Source organism: Heterodontus francisci, chromosome 13 (genome assembly GCF_036365525.1).
Source record: "Heterodontus francisci isolate sHetFra1 chromosome 13, sHetFra1.hap1, whole genome shotgun sequence".
In the NCBI taxonomy this organism is placed as follows: domain Eukaryota; kingdom Metazoa; phylum Chordata; class Chondrichthyes; order Heterodontiformes; family Heterodontidae; genus Heterodontus; species Heterodontus francisci.
In genome coordinates, this window is record NC_090383.1 from 64,920,817 (window position 1) to 64,945,111 (window position 24,295).

General features: G+C 42.5%; 1 protein-coding gene across 1 annotated transcript in view; it reads left to right on the forward strand.

Moving 5' to 3' along the window:
- The window catches only part of LOC137376406 (ribosomal protein S6 kinase alpha-5-like), a 131,261-nt gene extending 109,803 nt beyond the window's left edge, over positions 1–21,458 (forward strand). Inside the window, 5 exon segments of the mRNA XM_068044915.1 lie at positions 2,778–2,969; positions 11,564–11,720; positions 11,933–12,087; positions 18,313–18,505; positions 18,508–21,458. Coding sequence (XP_067901016.1) covers positions 2,778–2,969; positions 11,564–11,720; positions 11,933–12,087; positions 18,313–18,505; positions 18,508–18,578 — 768 coding nt within the window. The 3' untranslated portion in view covers positions 18,579–21,458.
- The last annotated feature ends 2,837 nt before the right edge of the window (positions 21,459–24,295 follow it).

Here is a 24,295-nt window from a genome sequence, read left to right on the forward strand (position 1 = left end):
CGTGTTGGACTAGTCAAGTCGAGAGGTAAGAAGCGCATGAATGAGGGTTTCAGCAGCAGATGAACTGAGACGGGTGAAGTCGGGCGACGTTACAAAGATGGAAACAGGCGGTCTTAGTGAAGATGCGAATATCTGGTCAGAAGCTCATCTCGGGGTCAAGAATGACATCGAGGTTGTGAACAGACTGGCTTAATTTCAGATAGTTGCCAGGGAGAGGAATGGAGTTGGTAGCTGGGGAAATGAGTTGGAGCAGGCACTGAAAACAATGGCTTCAGTCTTCCCTATATTTAATTGGAGGAAATTTTTGCTCTCCCAGTACAAAATGTCATAAGTAGCCTGATGATTTAACAAAAGCGGAGCAGTCAAGAGGCGTGATGGTGGGTAGAACTGGGTGTTATCAACGTACATGTGAAAATTAACACTGTGCTTTCGGATGAATCCCCCAAGTGGCAATAGTAGATGAGTAAAAGGAGGAGGCCAAGGATAGATCCTTGGGGGACGCCAGAAGTACTGATGTGGGAGCAGGAAGAGAAGCCATTGCAAGTGATATAAGATAAGAATGGAACCAGATGAGAGCAGCCCCACCCAGTGGGATGTTCGTGGATAGGCATTGGAGAAGGATGGTGTGGTCACCCGTGTCAAAGGCTACAAAGAGGGTGGGAAGGGCAAGGAGGGAACGTTTACCTTTGTCACAGTCATGTAGGATGTCATTTGTGACTTTAGTAAGAGCTATTTCGATATTATGGCAGGGGCGGAAAGCAGATTGAAGGGATTCAAATATGGAGTTCTGGGAAAGATGGACATGGATTTGGGAGGTGTTAGCATGTTCAAGGACTTTGGAGAGGAAAGGGAGGTTGGAGACAGGATGGTAATTTCCATGGATGGTGGGGTCAAGGGTTGTTTTTTTGAGGAGGGGGTGATGACGGCAGATTTAAAGGAGAGAGGGACAACACCTGAAGAGAGAGGGACAACACCTGAAGAGAGAGAACTGTTTACAATATCAACTAATGTGGGGACCAGGAGGGGAGGTTGGGTGAGTCAAGGGAGCATGAAGTGGGTCTCATGGACAAGATGAGCTCGCAGAGGGCATGAGGGGAGATAGGAGAGAAACTAGAGAAAGATGCAAGTTCAAGTCTCGAGCAGGAGGGAGCTTTAGTGGAAGTTTGGCCCACTGTGCCAAATGCACCATCAGTTGTGCAGATTGGCCACCCGCTGCTGCCAGGTGGGTAGTCACTGCCAGTGATGGCCTGCCTCCAGGTAGATCGCCTGGAGCTGGGACTGCATCTGATGCCAAATTTTGTGACTTTCCTCCCAGTCCCACCTTCAAGCCTGCTCCTGCAGGACCGGAACGTTAATGCCAATTGGGCTGAATTTTACCAGCCTCTCGACGTCAGTGGTCATGGTGGGGGCTTGTAAAATATTTGCAGAATGGCCCGCCACAACCCCCGATGCCAAGAAGGTCCCGCCGCATTTTACCAATAGTGGCGAGGTCTCGCTGCGGCACCCTACCGCTTGCCGGCGGGGCCTTCATTTAACTTTTACAATTAATTAAACATGCAAATCAACTTACCTGTCCTGGAGGCCGTCTGGCAACTTGCGTGCCTTCAGAACTCCCTTCGGAGTTCCGAGGCGAAACACTGGTGGGGAGGGGGGAGGAGTGAAATTATCAGGGCGGGGAGGAGTAGGGAAACACTTTTTTATTGACTGTGGGGATGGTGTGAAGGTGTTGAAGGGCAAATGTGAAGAGGTTGGGGCGGAAAGTTCGGGTTGGGACTAAAATAATTTTTCGACATATAGGCCATTAGTAAAACCATTGGCGGGGTGTTGGGAAAGGGCCGCCTGCTTTTAATTATTTGTTTAACGAAAATCAACAATGATATAACATTAAAAAGTCAAATCTTTGCTAAGGGCTTGAAGCTGTTTGAAAATGGTGGCACCAAATGCCGTTGTGGGACGGAGCAGCTGCCCCCTCTACGTCATTGGGCCACTCCACCCCCTCCATTTAAATGAGTCCCCGCGCAAAATATCGCAGGGGCTCAGCAGCGGTGCTTCCGTGCCTGAAGGCTGCCAACTTCAAAGCGCACCGCCGCAATTTGCGGCGCACTAATAAAATTCAGCCTATTACGTGCAATGTCCCTATGTTTATAGTGCATCTCAACACTTTAATAATCACATTAGCATGACATCAAATAATTAAAAAGTTCGTTTTCTTTGACCACTAATAGATTTTTAGATGAGCAAGTAACATAATTAGTGTGCATTTTGTATCAGTTGAGAGTAGTTCTGCTAGTTTCTGCACTCACATAGTGCTTGATGTCTGTAAGCACAGCTAAGCACTCATCCAAATTGCCTACCAAGAGAAATCTAGTTGAACCTGAATTGAGAGGCCAACGTACTATCACTATAATTAACCAATTCCCATATTTAAAATTCTTAAAAGGGTTCAACAGTTTTATTTAGTTTTGTACAGTACATCCCAGCTAATTAAAAAAAATTATGATTCAATTGCTAAATACTTTAAAATATGGTGTTTTGTCATAATGAAATGCATACGATATGTGTATGACTAGTTTTCACTATATTTTGAATGTACTGTAAGGAAACTAAAGGTCAGCACTGACACAGTTAAACAATTGTACATAGTCTATGCCAGAAATGCTTCAGAACTTTAATTAATAAATCTTCACATTAACAATTTGATTTTCATAGATTGTGGTCAAATGTTTAAAGGATTACCTGATGCAAGAAAATATGTTTACTTTTTTTTTTATAAACAGAATATTTTATTTGCTGGCCAGAATGATGGTGCAACAATCAAAATAGTAGATTTTGGGTTTGCAAGAGTGAAGCCTTCTGACAACCAGCCATTGAAGACTCCATGCTTCACTTTACAATATGCAGCTCCTGAGATTTTCAAACAAAATGGTTATGACGAGTCTTGTGACCTCTGGAGTCTTGGAGTAATATTAGTGAGTACATAAAATGCCTGTAAATTAAAAACATAAGCAATAGGAGCAGGAGTAGACCATAAGGCGGGTCAAGCCTGCTTCACTATCCAATATGATCATGGCTGATTTAATGCCTCAACTTCACTTTCCCGCCCACTCCTCATATCCCTTGATTCCCTGAGAGCCCAAAAATCTATCTCAGACTTAAATATACTCAACGACGGAGCATCTACAACCATCTGAGATAGAGAATTCCAAAGATCCACAACACTTTGAGTGTAGAAACATAGAAAATAGGAGCAGGAGTAGGCCATTCGGCCCTTCGGGCCTGCTCCGCCATTCATTATGATCATGGCTAATCATCCAACTCAGTAACCTGTTCCTGCTTTCCCCCCATATCCTTTGATCCCTTTTGCCCCAAGAGCTATATCTAACTCCTTCTTGAAAACATACAATGTTTTGGCCTCAACTGCTTTCTGTGGTAGCGAATTCCACAGGCTCACCACTCTCTGGGTGAAGTAATTTCTCCTCATCTCAGTCCTGAAAGGTTTACTCCGTATCCTTAGACAATGACCCCCTGGTTCTGGACTCCCCCACCATCAGGAACATCCTTCCTGCATCTACCCTGTCAAGTCCTGTTAGAATTTTATAGGTTTCTATGAGATCCCTCCTCACTCTTCTGAACTCCAGCGAAAATAATCCGAACCGACTCAATCCCTCCTCAGACGTCAGTCCCGCCATCCCAGAAGTTTCTCCTCATCTCAGTCCTAAATGATCGACCCGTTATCCTGAGACTGTGCCCCTGTATTCTATATTTTAGAGCCAGGGGAAACAACTTCTCAGTGTCTACCCTGTCAAGCCCCTTCAGAATTTGATATGTTTCTATGAGATCACCTTTCATTCTTCTAAACTCCAGAGAGTATAGGCCCAATTTACTCAGCCTGTCATCATAGGACAACCTTCCCATCCCAGGAACCAATCTCTGGAGACCTAAAATGTGTACAGTACTCCAGGTGTGGTCTCATCAAATCCCTGCACAATTATTGCAAGACTTCCTTATTCTTGTACTCCAATCCCCTTGCAAGAAAGGCCAACATGCAATTTGCCTTCTTAATTGCTTGCTGTAGCTGCATGCTAACTTTCTGTGGTCCTTGTACGAGTATACCCAAGTCTCTGAACATCAACATTTACAAGTTTCACACCTTTTAAAAAATATTCTGCCTTTCTGTTGTTAGTACCTAAGCCAATAACCTCACACTTCTGCACATTATACTCCATCTGCCACCTTGTTGCCTATTCACTTAACTTGTCTATATCTCTTTGTAGCCTGTCTGTGTCCTCCTCAAAGCTTACGTTCCCGCCTAGCTTTTTATCATCAGCAAACTTAGATACATTACTCACGGGCTCTTCATCTAAGTTATCAATATAGATTGTAAACAGCTGAAGCCCCAGCACTGATCCTTGCAGCACTTTACTAGTTACAGCTTGCCAACTTGAAAATGCCCTGCTAATCCTGACTGTCTGCTTCCTGTCCATTAACCAACCCTCTATCCACGCTAATATATTACTCCCAAATCCACATACCTTGCGTATTAGCCTTTTGTGTGGCACCTTATCAAATTTCTTTTGGAATTCCAAGTATACTACATGTATTGGTTCCCCTTTATCTACCCTACTTGTTACATCTGCAAAAATACTCTAATAAATTTATCAAACGTGATTTCCTTTTTTTAAAAACTATGTTGACTCTGTCTGATCATTTGTCTGATCGGTGTTACATTTGTTTACTTCTAATCCACTGGGACTGTTTGAATCTAGTAAATTTTGGAAAATCAGAACCAGTGCGTCCACTATCCCTGCAGCTACCTCTTTTAGAACCCTAGCATCCTGGGGATTTGTTGGCTTTGAATCCCTTAATACATCTCTGCTGATGTTAATTACCTTAAGTTCCTCAGTCTTATTAGCCCCTAGGTTATACTCTATTTCTGGTATGTAATTTGTGTTGTCTACTGTGAAGGCTGACACAAAATATTTGTTCAACATCTCTGCCATTTCCTTGTTCCCCATGATAATATCTCCTATCTCTGTCTCTAAGGGACCAACGTTTATTTTAGTTACAAAAACAGAAAATGCTGGAAATACTCAGCAGGTCAGGTAGCTTCAGTAGAACTAATCTGAAATGTAAACTGCTTTACTTTCCACAGATACTGCCTGACCTACTGAGAAGAGACTTATAATGTTGCAAAGAATAGTAGTTAGTAAGCCTGAGGATTGGGAGTGTTTTAGAAACCAGCAAAGGGTGACCAAAAAGTTGATTAAAAAGGGGGGAAAACTAGATTGAGAGAAAACTAACCAGGAATATAAAAACAGACTGTAAGTGCTTTTACAAGTATCTAAAAAAGCTTTTGTTGAAATCTGAAACAAAAACAGAAAATGCTGGAAATACTCAGCAGGTCAGGTAGCTTCAGTAGAACTAATCTGAAATGTAAACTGCTTTACTTTCCACAGATGCTGCCTGACCTACTGAGTATTTCCAGCATTTTTTGTTTTTGTTTCAGATTTCAACAAAAGCTTTTTTAGATACTTGTAAAAGCACTTACAGTCTGTTTTTATATTCCTGGTTAGTTTTCTCTCAATCTATTTTTTTCCCCTTTTTAATCAACTTTTTGGTCACCCTTTGCTGGTTTCTAAAACACTCCCAATCCTCAGGCTTACTAACTACTATTCTTTGCAACATTATAAGTCTCTTCTTTTAATCTAATAATATCCTTAACTTCCCTAGTAAGACACAGATAGATGTTTCTTGCTGAGTTTTTTTTGTTTTTTAATGGAATGTATTTTTGTTGAACGTTTTGAATTGTTTCTTTAAATGTTTCTGACCGTGTTTATTTACTGCCATACCATTTAGTCTATTTACCCAATCTCCCCTCATACCTATGTAATTGACTTTGTTAAGTTTAAGAGTTTTGTTTGGACAGGAGTATATCGCTTTCAAACTAATATAGAATTTAGTTGTCTTATGATCACTTTTTCCAGAGCATCTTTTACTATGAGATTACTAATTAAACCTTCCTCATTGCACAATACTAGATCTCAAATAACTTTATCCCTAATTGGTTCCACAATGTATTGTTCCAGGAAACTATCACGAAAGCATTCTACAAATTCACCTTCCAGACTACCTTTGCCAATTTGATTTGTCCAGTCTATCTGAAGATTAAATTCCCCCACAATTATTACATTGCCTTCGCTACAAGCTCCAATTATTTCTTGCTTAATGCTCTGTCCAGCAGTATAACTACTTTTAGGGGGCCTATAAACTACTCCCACCAGCTTTCTCTGATCTTTTTTATTCTTAATCTGCACTCGTACTGATTCTACTTCCTGATCAAGAGCCTGATCTGAGCCAAGATCCTTTCTCACTATTGCCCTTATGTCATCCTTTACTATCAGGATTACTGTTCCTTTTCCATTCTGTCTTTTTGAAATGTTGTGCACCTGCAATATTTATTTCTCAACCTCGGTCATCTCGCAACCGTGTCTCTATAATGGCAATTAAATCTAAACTATTTATCTCTATTTGTACCACTAGTTCATCTGTCTTATTGCAAATGCTTCACACATTCAGATAAAGAGCCTTTTTTTAACCACTATTCTTTGCAGGATCCCCAAAGACACATTGTACAGCGAGCTCGCCACTGGTATCAGACCCACCGGCCGTCCATGTCTCCGTTATAAAGACGTCTGCAAACGCGACATGAAATCGTGTGACATTGATCACAAGTCGTGGGAGTCAGTTGCCAGCATTCGCCAGAGCTGGCGGGCAGCCATAAAGACAGGGCTAAATTGTGGCGAGTCGAAGAGACTTAGTAGTTGGCAGGAAAAAAGACAGAGGCGCAAGGGGAGAGCCAACTGTGCAACAGCCCCAACAAACAAATTTCTCTGCAGCACCTGTGGAAGAGCCTGTCACTCCAGAATTGGCCTTTATAGCCACTCCAGGCGCTGCTTCACAAACCACTGACCACCTCCAGGCGCGTATCCATTGTCTCTCGAGATAAGGAGGCCCAAAAGAATTCTTTACATGGACCTTATTCACAATACCGTTAAACTCAGTCCCTTTCTGTCCCACTCTGCTTGTCTTTACTCAAGTCACAAAACTTCTGTATTGCCTCGATGTTTGTCTTTAGATTTCTAAATCTCCCTTCACCTGAGCCCTTCCCCACCCACCCCCCCACCCTTTTAGTTTAAAGTCTGATCCACAGCCCTAGTTAAACAATTCACCAGAGCACTGATACAAGCTCAGTTTAAGTGGAGCCTATCCCAATGGAACAGCTCCCTCTTACCCCAGTACTGTTGCCAGTGCCCTATGAATTGAAACCCCCTTCTGTTTTAATTTGTACCCAAACTCCTCAAATTCTCTCAGCAGCAGAACATCATTCCTAGTTCTGTCTATGTCGTTGATTCCTACATGGACCATGAAAACTGGATCCTCCCTCTCCCACTCCAAGTCCGTCACTAGCCGCAAAGAGATGTCTTTAATCCGGCACTGGGCAGGCAACACAACCTTCGGAACTGCCAGCCGTGGCTGCAGAGAACAGTATCTATCCCCCCTGACTGTACTGTCCCCTATCACACCACATTCCTTTTCACTCCCCCCACTTGAATGGCATCCTGCATCATGGTGATACAGTCAGTTTGCCCATCCACCCTGCAGTCCTTGTTCTCATCCACACAGGTAACAAGTATCTCGTACCCGTCGGTCAAAGTCAAGGGCCAAACTCCATCACTGCATGCAGGATCCCCATACCTGCCTGACACAGTCACAACCTCCTGTCCCTGACCATTGACCAACTGTAAAGTTCTGCTTAACCAAAGGGGTGTGACTGGCTTCTGGAACAAAGTGTCTAGGTCACTCACCTCCACCCTGATGCCCGACAATGTCTCCAGCTCTGACTCCAGCTCAGCAATTCTGAGCCAAAGTTGTTCAAGCTGCAGATACAGATTTGGTTGTCCATGAATGCAGTGCTTTCACAAACTCCCACATGTTACAGTTACTGCACACCGCCTGCCCTGCCATGTCGATGTAACCTTATCTATTTATTTGATTAATTAACAGAATTTAGTAAAGTAATAGCAAGTTACAGTCTCCTATCTTGGAGACAAATGAAGAACACTCACCAGCGACTGGAAGTAAAACAAAATAAATAAAAAGCAGCACTTTCTTTGCCCTCTGCACCGAATTCCCACTTGCACCAAATTCCTGACTTTAGCACTCAGTTAAATGAAGCACTCTGTTCCCCAATCACACTGTGCTCCATTTTTGAAGGGAGAATTGGTATTGCAGTGTGTAATGTGATTGTCCTTTCACATCAATCTAGGTAGAATTGAAATCCAAGTCCTAAAATACTTTAGGGGATTCTAAATCCATCATCTTAAATGTAATTCTACATCAGAAATTAACACAGGGTTGTAATTATGCCTGGAGAGGCCGTGAAGAATAGATAATTTACAAAATTTAGCCCAATATAACTCCTAAAGGTGAATATGGGAAAAGGTGTTAATTTCCCAGGACTAAGAGCCCTCACCTTGGTGAGCAGAAAATTTACCTTAAAGAAAATTTGATCATTTGTTTAGTGGGGCACAATACCCTACAAAAGAGTTATGCAAGATGCTTCATCAAATTTGTCCTCTGAAAGGTGCTTTGATATGATCAGTGAAGAAATGTAATGTAAATTGTGTATGTGATTCCAGTATATTATTTTTATCTTGCATCTTATTAAAAATTTGCATTCCAGCAGATATATGGGTAAATTCATCAAACCCATGCTCCCAGTCGGAACCCAAGCTCAAAAAGTGTGTCAGAGAATTCAAAAAATAATTTGTATATTTGTGTACCCCATCTCTGATTCACACACTCATTTTGAGTGTGACTTCCTCCTAGCAGCATCAGATTAATTAATTTATTCTATTGTATTTACTGCAGTACTGGCTTGCTGCTGCAGCTTTTGTAGAGCATTGGAGTGGAAGTTTTAGAGTAGGCTGGTCCAGAGACTAATATATACCTCATCCTGATATACTAATGTTGTCCTGATTCATTCCTTTGTATTTTCTTGCAGAAATTACTGTTCATTAACTGACTGCTTTAGCCATTTTTAAAATTAATCCTTACAATGTGGATGTCACTGACAACATTTATTGCCCATCCCTAGTTGCCCTGAGAAGGTAGTAGGCCTGTGTCTTGAACTGTTACAGTGAATTCTTTGTTGTGGTTTGATGCAACTGAGTGGATTGCAAGGCCGCTACAGAATGCAGTTAAGAGTCAGCCATGTTGGTGTGGGACTGGAGTCATTATATAGGCGGGAGTGGGTAAGGACAGTAAGTTTTCTTCTCTACAGAACATTAGTGAACCAGTTGGGTTTTTACAACAATCCAACAGTTTCACAGTCACTTTTACTGATACTAAATTTTTATTTCCAGACTTTTAAAACTGAATTCAAATTCTCAAACTACCATGGTGGGATTTGAACTTATATTCTTTGGATTATTAGTCCATGCCTATGGATTACTAGTTCAGTAACATTACTACTACTTAATGTACCCAAATTTTAGACATGAGGCTAAAGTGGTCTGAGTTACAAGTTGCTCCAAGATCACTGCTAGTGTTAATGATTGGCTCTTGATAAATGCATTTGGAAAATGATGGGGGAAAAACAACCTCAGCTCTTTTCTTCACCTGTCCTGATCCATTTTTCCATTCTCATTCTTAGAAATTTAGCCCCTTACAAAAGGGAGGTGCTCCACTGTAACAGATTAGTTAGGCAACAGCTTGAATGGTTTGAGTTTTGATTATGTAGACAACATTAGTTACATTCCAACCCTTGGCCATCCAGACTAATTTACAAACGTACGAACATACGAATTAGGAGCAGGAGTAGGCCACTCAGCCCTTCGATTCTGCTCCACCAGTCAATAAGTTCATGGCTGAACTCATTACTCCACATTTCCACCTACCCCTGATAACCTTCCACCCCATTGCTTATCAAGAATCTATCTACCTCTGTCTTAAAAATATTCAAAGACTCTGCTTCAACTGCCTTTTGAGGAAGAGAATTCCAAAGACTCATTACCCTCAGAGAAAAAAATTTCTCCTCATCTCTGTCTTAAATGGGCGACTCCTTATTTTTAAACAGTGACCCCTGGTTCTAGGTTCTCCCAGAAGGGGAAACATCCTTTCCACATCCACCCTGTCAAGACCCCTCAATATCTTGTATATTTCTGTCAAGTCGCCTCTTACTCTTCTAAATTCCAGCAGATACAAGCCTAGCCTGTCCAATCTTTCCTCGTAAGACAGCCTGCCCATTCCAGGTATTAGTCTAGTAAACCTTCTCTGTACTGCCTCCTACGCATTTACATCCTTCCTTAAATAAGGAGACCAGTACTGTACATAGTACTCCAGATGTGGTCTCACTGATGACCTGTATAGCTGAAGCATAACCTCCCTACTTTTGTATTCAATTCCCCTCGCGATAAATGATAACATTCTATAGCTTTCCTAATTACGTGTTGTACATGCATACTAACCTTTTGCGATTCATGCACTAGGACACCCACATCCCTCTGCATCTCAGAGCTCTACAATCTCTCACCATTTAGATAATAGGCTTTTTTATTCTTATGTTTCACACTTTCTCACAGTAAACTCCATTTGCCAGGTCTTTGCCCACTCACTTAACCTACCTATATCCCTTTGCGGTCCCCTTATGTCCTCTTCACAAGTTACTTTCCTACCTATCTTTGTGTCATCAGCAAATTTAGCAACCATACCTTCGGTCCCTTCATCCAAGTCATTTATATAAATTGTAAAAAGTTGAGGCCCCAGCACAGATCCCTGTGGCACACCACTTGTTACATCTAGCCAACCAGAAAATGACCCATTTATGCCTACTCTCTGTTTCCTGTTAGCTAGCCAATCTTCTATCCATGCTAATATGTTACCCCTACACCATGAGCTTTTATTTTCTGCAATAACCTTTGATGTGGCAACTTATCAAATGCCTTCTGGAAATCTAAGTACAATACATCCGCCGGTTCCCCTTTATCCGCAGCACATGTAACTCCCTCAAAGAACTCCAATAAATTGGTTAAACATGATTTCCCTTTCACAAACCCATGTTGACTCTGCCTGATTACCTTGAATTTTTCCAAATGCCCTGCTATACCGTTTTTAATAATAGCTTCCAACATTTTCCCTCAGACAGATGTTAAGCTGGCCTGTAGTTTCCTGCTTTCTCTCTCCCTCCCTTTTTGAATTAAGGAGTTAGATTTGCTGTGGAAAATTAAAACTAATGCATCAACTATCTCACTAGCCACTTTTTTTTTTAACACCCTAGGATGAATTTGTCACTGCAAGGTTTACAAATGGAGAAGGGATAAGAAGTGGCAGATTTAATGTTCTGTTAAATGTTTACAGGATAGAGTCGTCTGACCAAGAATTGGCAAAACTTGTGTTTAACACTGGCTTGTGTCTTCCTCCTAATCACCCAAATATTTTACTGCATGCTCTTCTGCTTAAAATGTAGCCCTTTATAATGCATGTGTATTTTGCTGTATTCTAGTATACAATGTTGTCAGGCAAGATTCCTTTCCAAAGTATGCAGAGAACTGTGATATCAACTACTGATGAAATAACAAGAACAATAAAGGAGGGAAACTTTTCGCTCGCTGGGGAAGCCTGGAAAAGTGTTTCACAAGAAGCTAAGGAACTTGTACAAGGTAACGTGCTTATCAACTTTTACTATTCAAGGCAAATAAATTGCTCAGGTAGTGCTGTAACAAACCACATTTATGTAAGTTAATAATATATAGCTCATGTATTATTTATATACAAACATAAACTAGGGAACAGTTTTTTTTTAAAATGTGTTTATTTGGAAGCTTCAAAGTAATATTAGAATGACGCTATATATAACTCCCCAACTCTAAAGGTTTGCTTACTGTGGACCCAAACTCTCGTCTGAAGTTATCCAGCTCAAGATTCAACAACTGGTTTCTAAAAAGCCACTGCTTGTCCTCTAATCCACTGACATCTCCAAACATTCTTGAATCTTCTGCCAACAGCTACTTCAAGGCTACTTTTATGGTAAGAACTTGCATCTGAAATCAGAAACGCTGGCCAATTTAAACTGACGTTACAATTTTACAGTAATGTGTTGGTATTAGATTGTCAATTTACTCCAAACCAAAGTTTTTTTTAATCAAAGCACTTTTGAAGGTTTTCAAATGTCATCTACTGTTGATAACGAAGTAAACACCAATATCACAGTAATAAAGCTACCCAAATGTCAACATTAACTTGAAACTTTAGTCAGAATTTTACCAGCCCTCTGGAGATGGGCTGGGAGGTGGGAGGGCTTGTTAAATGGCGGTGGAAGGCGTAAGGAGGGAAGCTCGATGTCTTCTCGCTGCCATGGGATATTCCCAGAAACGGGAACAGCAGTGGCTCGGCCACCTGCCAACCAGAGGTGGGCAGCCAATTAATCCAGTTAACGGCTACTTTACGCCCCTGCCAACATTTTAGAGGCGTCGGAACAGCCCCTACCACGTGGGGAGGCCGCCAGATACATCAAGGCAGCTTCCTGGGGCTAGGGGAGGGGACCTTCCTTTCTGGCCACTTCATGGCCCACAGGGGGCACACCCCACCCCCCCCCCCCACCGCTCCAATGATGCCGCCACTGCAGGGTTCGCCCCTCTGATCACCGAGGCCTGACTGCTTGCCTGCCCGGGCACATTAAAAAAATTGCTTACCTATCCTTCAAGGGCACCTCAATATGGAGGCACCCTCTCCTCCCTGCTGCCTCAGCAGTAGCTACCTCTGTCTGAGAGGCAGGTAGCTGCCATTAATTGGACGGCAGTCCTGGCGGCAGCCTCATAATTAGCCGACGCTGGTAAAATTGCCCATGGTTCCGGCAGATCAGGAAAGTCTGAGGTTTTATCCTCAGTCCATACTGATGTAGCTGTTAGCTAGAACAGCAATAGGGGTTCTAAATATCCGGCTGAATTTTCAGAACCCGCCATGGGCAGAAACAGAGGCTAGCAGGGCCCAAAAATAATCGTGTCAGCCGGCGTGTCAGTTTTGAGATGCCATTCCCGGCACCGGCAATGTTCACCAGGGCAGGGGAAGGCGGGAAGGCATTCCTATCCACCTCTCAATTAAGGCCAATTGAAGTTATTAAAGAGCTCATTATGAGCTCATTAAAAGGGGAGGTTGAAATTTTCATGGGTGTATGGGTTGCACACGCTGTGTATTTCTGACCAGCTGAAGGGAAGCTGGTATAGAGTGGGGAGCCAGTCATGGCTGCCCCAGGGAATTATCCCGGTTCCATAAGAGTGGCAGAGGGGTCTCAGCTTATGGAAAGGCTGTGCTCGGTGCTGCGCAGGGGCTGGGAGAGTGGGCACTTAGCGCTTGGGCATTAAACGGGGTCACCACCCTGGCATCTTGTGGGCAGAAGACCAGGGGCAAGGCTGCCAGTCACAACAGGTTGGCCACCTGTCCACAAAGAAGGCTGCAGCTGGCAATGAGGGCATAACTCTCAGATTTTGGGCCCTGTGGCAAAGAGGGGCAACACCCTCCGCAGCTGGGCGGAATCCCGAGCAGCAGGAGAACATGGGAGAGGAAAGAGGGGCACGAAGGCAACGGTGACTATTCTCCCAACACAGGATCTACCATCAAAGACGGAGCTACCTGGCATTGACTGAGATCCAGTGCCACAAGAGACTGCAACTCTCCAGGCAGATGGTTACAGACATCAGTGACCTCATCGCTGAAGACCTCACAGGAATGGTCATCATGCCCCACCAATAGCTGTCAAAGTCACTGTGGTCTTGAACTTATTCTGGCTCCTTCCAAGGATTACCTTAGTGGCATCTCACAACGCTGCATCTCACAGGTCACTGATGCCCTCTTTGCCAGAGTGTCTCATGCATCCTGTGGACCCACAGAGGTGAGTGTATCTGCGCTGGTGGGCGGTACACTCGTAAGGTATGACTGTTTCTTCATCACCTCCTTGCATCGCTGGACCTGCAGAGGGAGGAGTGAATGTGCTGTGGGTTGTACACCTGCAACTGTTGGAGACATGAAGAGATTTTGAGAGCTATCCTAGGAGAGTAGAAGTCGCCACAGCGCTGAGGCTACCCAATGCTACTCAGTGTGTGACATGCTATCGGACCACATTGCCCTCTGTAATCACCAGATGCACCATGAGCTCCTGTTTGCCAGGGCAGACTGCCTCCTCTTTCACTATTTACATCACTTCCTGCTCCATTGGGTGATGGGGTAGAAGAACGTCACCCTCCTCCCATCTGGGCCCTCTCCCGGACATTGTATGACCATTTCTCCTGCAAGGACAAAAGATAGCGAGATCACAACATTTAAGAAGTATTTAGATGAGCACTTGAAATGCCGTAGCATATAAGGCTATGGGCCAAGTGCTGGAAAATGGGATTAGAATCGTTAGGTGCTTGATGGCCGGCACAGACATGATGGGCCAAAGGGCCTGTTTCTGTGCTGTATAACTCTATGACTCTATAAGGCACTGCTGTCCCAGTGTCCACTGTCATATGCCCCTATCCATTAGGAGCTGTATGTCTCAGTGGTGATAGGTCCTCGGCAGCATTGTGTTCTGAGCCATTCTGAGGGGTCAGTAACTGCCCTGGACCACACATTTCCCATGTTCAGGAGCAGCATGCACCCTGAGACTCCTCAACTGGTGTGTCTGCTGGAGGGTGCAAGCCCTGAGATCTGTCCGGAGGGTTGGGGGTTGCACTTACCTTGCCAGAACATATGAGGTCGTTGAATATTTTATGGCACTGAATCCAGGTTGTTCTAGTCTCGCTTCTGCTGCTGACGGCTGCAGCTATCTGCACCCAGGCCTCGTTAGTTTGGGCTGGTGGCCTCCTCCTGAAAAAGGACCTCTCTCTTACGGCCTCCAACATTACATTCAGGTTGGCATCGATGAAGCGAGGGGCAGCCCTTCCCGGGTGCCAGGCCTCCAACTCTCCTGTGATATTTTGCTTCCTCTGGTGCTATGGAAGGCTTTGGCACAATTGGTAGATTTCTCCTTTAAGACAACCAGCAGCCTCAGTAATGGCTGCCGTGGGGAGTCTAAATCAGGCCTGCACTTCATCTGTCTCGCCTCTGTTCCCGCTTACACCAGCATAAATTATACAGGGAACCTGTCTCCCTATCAATTAAGGGCCCACCCACGTGAAAATCGTGTCGTTAATCAGTTTCCCACCGGAGGAAGTTTCAGAACCCGAAAAAAAAGTTGTCTCCTGTTTCCCGCCTCCGTGTGGAAAATTTATGGTGTAGGTGCCCTGGATTAGAGTCGGGAAGATTGACCTGCTAGAAGTGTATGTATAAATACCGGGTAAGGAGTCAATTGGATTTGGCTGTGGATAAACTAGATTTGTTCATGAATAATAGCTACTTGGATGAGGAACTGGAGGGTGTTACGACCGAGGCGGGAGTAATGCACTGTCAATTCAGTCCCACTATTCCACAGGTCATAGCATATTATTAAAGTTTTCCCACCTACTGGAAATTAGCCTAAACACTTTATTAATCCCCCAGAACAGACCAAACCAGGTATCTTTTAAACAACAACAAATTAACTATTTATTAATAAATTCTTATTCTTTGTCCTCCTTATCTCGAGAGACAATGGGTAAGCGCCTGGAGGTGGTCAGTGGTGTGTGGAGCAGTGCCTGGAGTGGCTATAAAGGCCAATTCTAGAGTGACAGGCTCTTCCACAGGTGCTGCAGAAAGATTTGTTTGTCAGGGCTGTTACACAGTTATTAATAAACTAAATCTTAAACACTATTGAGATAAATCTATGTCTAAAGACCTTATAACTTCTTATTTCCTAACCTTCATGCACACACACATACATTTAAAAAAAAACAACCATTAACCAGCTTCAATAAAATTATTCCATTCCATTACTATTCCATTCTCCCAGTTTCTCCGTCTCCAACACATCTGCTCTGATGATGGTACCTTCCATGACCGTGCTCCTGATATGTCTTCCTTTTTCCTCAACCGAGGATTTCCCCCCACTGTGGTAGACAGGGCCCTCAACCGTGTCCGGCCCATTTCCCCCACCTCTACCCTCACCCCTTCCCCTCCCTCCTAGAACTGCAACAGGGTTCCCCTTGTCCTCACTTTCCACCCCATCAGCCTCCATATCCAAAGGATCGTCCTCCGCCATTTCCGCCACCTCCAGCGTGATGCCACTACCAAACGCATCTTCCCCTCCCTTCCCCTGTCAGCATTCCAAAGGGATCGTTCCCTCTGCGACCCCCTAATCCACTCCTCCATTACCCCCACCACCTCGTCCCCTTCCCATGGCACCTTTCCCTGCAATCGCAGGAGGTGTAATACCTGCCCATTTACCACCTCTGTCCTCACTATCCCAGGCCCCAAACACTCCTTTCAGGTGAAGCAGCGATTTACTTGTACTTCTTTCAATGTAGTATACTGTATTCGCTGCTCACAATGTGGTCTCCTCTACATTGGGGAGACCAAACGCAGACTGAGTGACCGCTTTGCGGAACACCTCCACTCAGTCCGAAAGCTTGACCCCGAGCTTCCGGTTGCTTACCATTTCAACACTTCCCCCTGCTCTCATGCTCACATCTCTGTCCTGGGATTGCTGCAGTGTTCCAGTGAACATCTACACAAGCTCGAGGAACAGCATCTCATTTACCGAATAGGCACACTACAGCCTGCTGGACTGAACATCGAATTCAATAATTTCAGAGCATGACGGGCCCCCCATTTTACTTTTATTTTTAGTTATTTTTCTTTTTACTTTTTTTCTTTTTTTTTTGTGTTTATTTTATTTTATCTTAGTTTGTTCAGTTTGCCTACTCACTCTTTTCATGTTTGTACTTGTGGCTGTTCAGTTTTCAGTCTGTTAACACCCTTTGTCTTTCAACACACCATTAACATATTGTTTGCCTTTGCTCCATGACCTTCTGGTCGGTTATTCTCTGTGACCTTGTCCTATCTACACCTTCTCCTTTGTTATCTCTTTCCCCACCCCTGCTTTACTTGCTTAAAACCTTTCACATTTCTAATATCTGTTAGTTCTGAAGAAGGGTCACTGACCTGAAATGTTAACTCTGCTTCTCTCTCCACAGATGCTGCCAGACCTGCTGAGTATTTCCAGCATTTCTTGTTTTTATTTCAATAAAATTAGAGTTGCTTCTTAGGAATAAATAAATCACTGGATTGTAAGTCTTTGTGGGTTATGTTCCTGGTTTGGTGAGAGGTCCCAGAGTAGAATAATCAGATGCTACTTGAAGTCACCAGCGAATTCAACGAACAGACTTTAAGCGATAGGCATTCAAAGCACTTCGGTTGCAGCAGGTGTCACACAGTCCTTTCAATGAGGAATATAGCAACAAGTCTATTTGGATTTTGAAATTGGTAGTCTTTCAGTAGAAACTTTACTGAGGAATCCAGCAAAGACAAACAGACAACAGAGAGTCACTCCTGAAGCAGAGACTTCTTAGAGTTTGGAAGTAAAAAACGTATTTACTGCCTCCAACAATGCAATGTTCTTTTCCAGAGTTTTTTTCCTTCCTTAGACAATACACAGCCGTAGACCAAAGTCGATTTTTCTGCTAGGAGAGAGGTTTCCTTCCTTCAGTAAGCATGCTTTGCTGTTTCCAGTTCAAACCGGTTAAAGCCAGTCTTTACACACAGTCAAAAGTTGTGATACAACATGTGATCTCCTCTCTCTTCTGCTGTTGCCGAGGAAATGAGTGCAGCTGCTGGCACACTGTGCCCTTTAGATTTTACAGGCACACTGTTTTTAAACTGAGGAGAAATAAAACAGTTCCATGACTAGGGTGATTGGCACCTTTCAGACTGTACTCCAGGATAAAGTTGAAGACCTTCAGGAGGAAAGGGGAGGAAATCGGCAAGGCAAAAATAAATGTTTGAGACATTTTAATTAGCTTGCTTTCTGTGTTTCTTTTTTTTTAGAGATGGGAGTATCTTTGGAAAAATTGACACCTGGAATGAAGCTGTAGTTGGAACCTGTTTCCAACCAACCATGTAATAGCAGAACTGTATTGATTGACCTAACCATGTTAGTCCTTGAAAATATTATCAAAGTTGGACAAGATAACGTTTTCCGTATTGTGAACAGTTAGTGCTATTAATGAAATAAATTAACTTAATGCCATCACCCAACAGTTCTCAAATGCATTTAGCTAGGAAGCCTTTACAAATTAACTTATACTATGTTATGCTTCTTGTATTGATAGCATTTTTGAAAAATGTTACTTTCTTATTTAGGCCTTTCATAAGTGCAAGAGAGAAGGATTTTTCCTCCAAAGTGTTGAAAACGCTCCTTTGGCAAAAAGGCGAAAGATGAAGAAAAGTAGCACAAGTACAGAGACTCGGAGCAGCTCTAGTGAAAGCTCAGTTTCTTCCTCATCCCAGTCTCATGGAAGAACATCTCCTATATGCATCGTCCAAGTTCCTTTACCGGCAAAAAACCAGTGTGTGTCTTCCAGTTTTCTGAAACCTTGAATAGCAGTTTCAATGATACTTCAGTCTAGCTTATGTAATAAAAATCTTTAAGTATTTATTCCTTTTCAAGATTGATTGGCAGCTGTACCTTAGTCCACCTAGGCCCCACACTGTGGAATTCCCTCCCTGAACCCCTCTGATCCTCCACCTTCCCCTCTCCCTCACCCTCTCCACTTGCACCTCCCTGTCACCTCTCTCATCCAGTCAACCCCTCCTTTCCTCCATTAAGGGCCTCCTTTAAACCCACCTCTTCCACCAAGCTTTCAGTCTCCCCTCTTTAGTCTTTCCTCCTTTTGGTCAGAGTCTGTTTTCCCTTGCACCTCTGTGAAGCACTTGGGACATTTTTCGACATCAAAAGCACTATAAATGCAAGCTGTTGATTGTATCTAGTCTTTTTAATGACTTTTAAAAAGGGTTTAAGAAATTAACAAAAATTTCACTCTTCAATTTAGTTTGAAAGCATGATAAAGCATTTTCATACATTACCTAAAGGATAAAGTATGTTTTTTGATGCAAAAAGAACAGCTTTATTATGTAAATTTGAATGACGACGAGTAGCTCAGTCAAGAAGTAAAGAGCCTAATGGTGAAGAGGTGGCGGATTCTGTGGTGTGTTTCTCTTGTGTAGGTGAATCATTTCAAGCTTGTATTATGTGTAACTGATTCCTGTTTTGCCTGGGTGCAATATCTATCTCACAATTTGACATTGGTAGGGAGTTTGGATGTCTGACCTATTGAAGAGATGGACTAAAGACATAGAATAGAACATTTTTCCTATAAACATCTTCGGTGGCATAATCATATCCCAACTTGAAGACTTCCTGTTCGGTGAGGTATGGGAGGGTAAGCAAATTTGAGGGTTGGGACTAAGAGATAATTAGAGGAGGGTTGAGGTGAGCAGATGGGCACCACTTGGTAGTTGTGGAGGAACAGGGTGAGTTATTTATGAAATATGAGTATCTGAGTGTGCCTGATATGTTTTTAACAATTTTTCAAATTAACATCATCAATATGATGTTTCAAAGGCTGTTACTTTAGAGTGTAGAATTGTTGAAAATATTACAGCCCAATCACGAAAAAATAAATTACCTGATACCTGCCAAACCATGACTTTATAGGACCATGATGGTACCATGGATGGGGTTTCCAGAATGGAGGAAAAGTAGCAACCATGAAAAAGGGCAGCTTGTAGGTGCACAATGATGTCGCATTTTGCAAACCGATTCCCTGGAAGAGGCCACACACCAAATGGCAGTTTAATTTCTGATGTTTTTGGCTTGCGCCAGGCTTCACTATAATGTTGCTGTAAAGCAGATGGGTCTGGCAGGAAGCAAGTGAGTTGCCCCAGGCCTGGAAACGTTGAGGGGTGAGGAGCTGGTTTAACCATATCAGAAAGCAAATGGATTGAGTCATGCAGTCATGACTGGAAAAAGTCTTCTGTGTGTCAAACCTGTTCTTGAATTTGAGAAAATAAGGCATGGGCTGAGATTGATGGGCTGAGATGGAGCTGTGCATACATTGTAGTGTTGGATGAGAATATAATTGGCTTCAGAATAGTCTGTGTGATGACATGGATATTATAAACCAATTATATGAATGAATCTTTTGTGGTGTTCTTTGTAGGGAAGCAATGCTGAGAATTAGTGTGTAGACTTTCCAAATGTTCAAAGCCGAAGAAATTCAGGATAGACAGCCCACAGAAAATATAGTTACTGTGAAAAGGGGATAGAACTGAAGACAGCTGAAAGTGGATAGACCTCATGGAGCAAAACATACTGAACAGATTTCCAACAGAATATGGGTGACTTTATGGAGCAGGTGAAAATTTCTTTTTTGTGTGTTTCAGTTTTTATGTCTTTAGTTATAAATTGTATTTTTTAGGGTTATTCTGTTGGTGGCTCAGGCAATAATGTAGCTGTTAAAGGAATGCAAAGAATTGTTTCAGTAATTTTATTGGTCTGTTTTTGTAATACTTTGTTTATGAATGGTAGTTTTGATGAAAATTTGAAGGACCTCATTGCTCATTTTTTCCTGTTTACTCATTCCTTTGTCCTACTTTCAATTTAATCACATTTACTTTATTGGTAATTTAATCAGATAAGTGGTTATCTGAGCCAATTACAAAATTAACAGATGTGTGACGCTTTGAGGTCTAACGCTTCAAAGGCTACATTTTCAGATGTGACACCTTTGAAAGGGTTACTGCTAAGGACATGCGCTAGATGCAAGGATTTAATTATATAGATGTTGAAATCTATTTAAGTAAACTGGGTAAAAGTAGTTTTTTCAGTATAAGCTATTAAAATAAAGCAATAATGTATATTTTGTAAATATGCACTATGAATACTGTATGACAATTATTTTAAAACTCCACTGTGTAATAAATACTTATTTTCTTAAAATAAATTTCATTTCATATCCAGTAGAGGAAATCTGCTTCCATTACTCTGACCATGTACCAGTTATGCGAAAACTGGCAGGTTTTTATAATCAATCACAGACAAGACTTCAGAACTGTTGAAACTATTTATTTGAAAATAGCTTTAAACTGTTGTTATAAGCTCATTTTGGATTATTTTAGTAAAATATTCTAGCTGGTCTAGGAAAAGAATACAGTCTTAATTGTTGCAAACTATATTCTATACATCTGTGACTGTTAATTATTGTTATTCATATATCTGCTTTGTGTAAAGAAATGAGATGCCCCCTTCCTAGTGTGCTCTTCCTCTGAATATAACGCTTTGTTTTGATTTTTACATGGTTTGATTCCTTTCTGTGCAGTTAAATTGAATTTTAAATTAATTTAGGTGTGTGTTCTGTTAAAGTGGGTGCAGGAAACAAAATATTTCATACAACAAAATTCTTTAAACAGTGAAAAACTGCTTGTGTGTTTTACAATAAATTAGTTCAAGAACCTTCATCTGTATGTTTTGTTTTATTAACAGTATCATTACAATCTTATAGAGATTTAATTTCTGCACCAAAATTTACACACACCGGGCTGGATTTTGTGCAGGAGGCAGGACTCCCAGCACTGGGCCAAAAAGGCGGGGAGAACCCCGCCTCAGCATTTTTTCAGCACCCCCTCCCCCCCCCACCCCACCCCACGAGTGATCCTCCAGTCTTTTGCTGTCAAAGTTTAAGAAGGCGGGATCCCATCCCTGTAAAGACCTAATAGGGAAGGGGATTCCAGCCCCAAGAGCTGCCGGCCAACCATAGGGCCGGCAGCTCAGCAGTATCGGCAGTGCCACTGGCACCCCATTTCACCTGCTTTAAAACCTATTACATTTCTAACTTTTCCCTGTTCTGATGGACGATCATCAACCTGAAACATTAACTCTATTTCTCTCTTTACAGATGCTCTCCGACCTGCTGAATATTTCCAGCATTTTCTGCATTTTTTTAGTATTTGTGTTTATATAATGTTACCAGGTTTACTATCTGCAGATGTTAATTGTTGTCTCTGAAAAAAGTAATTCATTGGTGAGTCTCTCATTGTATTGGTCACAGTTAGTTGTAGGATACAAAATCAAAATACTGCGGATATTGGAAATCTGAAATAGAAACAGAAAATGACCTATCATCAGAACTAGGAAAAGTTAGAAATGTAATCGATCTTGAGCAGGGGAAGGGTGAGAAAAAGAATAAAAGGATCGGTCTGTGATAGGATGGAGGGCAGGAGAGATGAAATAACAAAAGGTTTTCATGGTGCAAGGCCAAAGGGAAGATGAGGATGGGAAGGTAATGGGACAAGAAGCAAACGGTGTGTCTGGAGGCGGTGTGAATGGCAGGATGCTGAATCACTGATGTCCAAGCAAAGGAAATAAGAAAGGGAAAAAGAGAAAAAAACAAAACAGGGAAGTTGTAGGATATGCTGTTTTGTAATGCTTAATATTGATTATATATTTAAATTGCTGAGTGAGTTGCAAGATTCCATTTTGAAATGCATTGAATATTAAGTCAAGTTCTGTTTATGGAAAAGTGCATTTCAAAGAATCAACATCTACCTGCAGTACCTGTTATGCCTGTAGATGGTGGTGTGATAAAGAATTCCAGTGTACTATGGTTTTCTGCCGACACATTGCTTCTTAATGTTACACGATAGGCTCCCAAACACTAGATCTAATACAGTCCCATTTTTATAACAGAACAGGTCCAGTAAGTATCTAAAAAGGAAATAAGCAGCCAAACCAATTGCAGGCATAATTTTTGTGGGCCTTGGTGGAACTATTTAAAGTCATTTTATCTTTATAACTAAGCCCTTTTCTGTGCTCCTCATTTTTCCCTTTCAACAACAACAGCTTAAGTGCCTTTAACGTAGTGAAACATTCCAAGCTTTTCGGAGGAGCAATATCAAAATTTAACACTAAGCCACATGAGATGTTTGGACAGGTGACCAAAAGCTTAGTCAAAGACGTGGGTCTTAAGGAGCATTGTGAAGGAGGTGGAGAGGTTTCGGCAGGGAATTTCAGAGCTTAGGGCCGAGGCATCTGAAAGCATAACCACCAATGGAGAAATGATTAAATCGAGACTATGTAAGAGGCCAGAATTGAAGGAGTGCAAATATCTTTGAGGTTGCAGAGTTGCAGGAAGTTACAAAGAGAGAAGAGATTTGAAAACAAGGATGATGATTTTAAAATTTAGGAATTGCTGGACCAGGAGTAGGTTAGCAAACATAGGGGTGACAGGTGAATGAGACTTGGTGCAAGTTAGGATACATGCAGCAGAGTTTTGGATGAGCTCAGGTTTGTGGAGAGTGGAAGATGGGAGGCTGACCAGGAAATCATTGGAATAGTCAAATCCAGAGGTAACAAATTCATCCATGAGTGTTTCAGCAACAGATGAGCTGAGGCAAGAGTGGAGTAGAGCAATGTTATGGAGGTGGAAGTAGGTGTTTTTGGTGCTGGAGTGGATATGTGGTTGAAAGCTCATCTCGGGATCAACTATGACACCAAGGTTGCAAACAATCTGGTTCAGCCTCAGGCAGTGGCCAGGGAGAGGGATGGAGTCGGTGATTAGGGAATGGTTTTTATGGCAGGGATTGAAGACAATATCTTTTATCTCGATATTTAGTTAGAGCAAATTTCTGCTCCTCCAGTGCTGGATGTCAGATAAGCAATGTGACAAATCAAAATGACGTCGGGGTCAAGAGAGGTGGTGGTGAGGTAGAGCTGGGTGCCGTGAACGTACATGTGGAACCTGGTGTGTTTACAGATGATGCGTCCAAGGTGCAGCATGTAGATGAGAAATAAGGAGCCAAGGATCAATCCTTGTGGGACTCAAGGTAACAGTGCGGGAAGAGAAGCCATTGCAGGTGATTCTCTAGCTACAAATGGGAAGATAAGAATAGAAATGGGTGCAAGGGGGAGTGCAGACCTATCCAGCTGGAGGACAGAGGAGAGACATTGGAGGAGGATGGTGTAGTCAACCATGTCAAAGGCTGCACACAGGTCAAGAAGGATGAGGGATAGTTTACCAGGGTCACAGCCACATAGGATGTCATTTCTGACTTTGATAAAGGCTGTTTCAGGACTGTGGCAGGGGCTGAAGCCTGATTGGAAGGATTCAAACATGGAGTTCTAGGAAAGTTGGAAATGGATTTGGGAGGCAACATGTTCAAGGTCCTTGGAGTGAAAAGGGGGATTGGAGATGGGTGGTAGTTTGCAAGGATAGAGGGGTCAAGGGTTTTTTTTGAAGAGAGGGGCGATAACGGCAGATTTGAACTGGAGGCGGACACTACCTGAGCA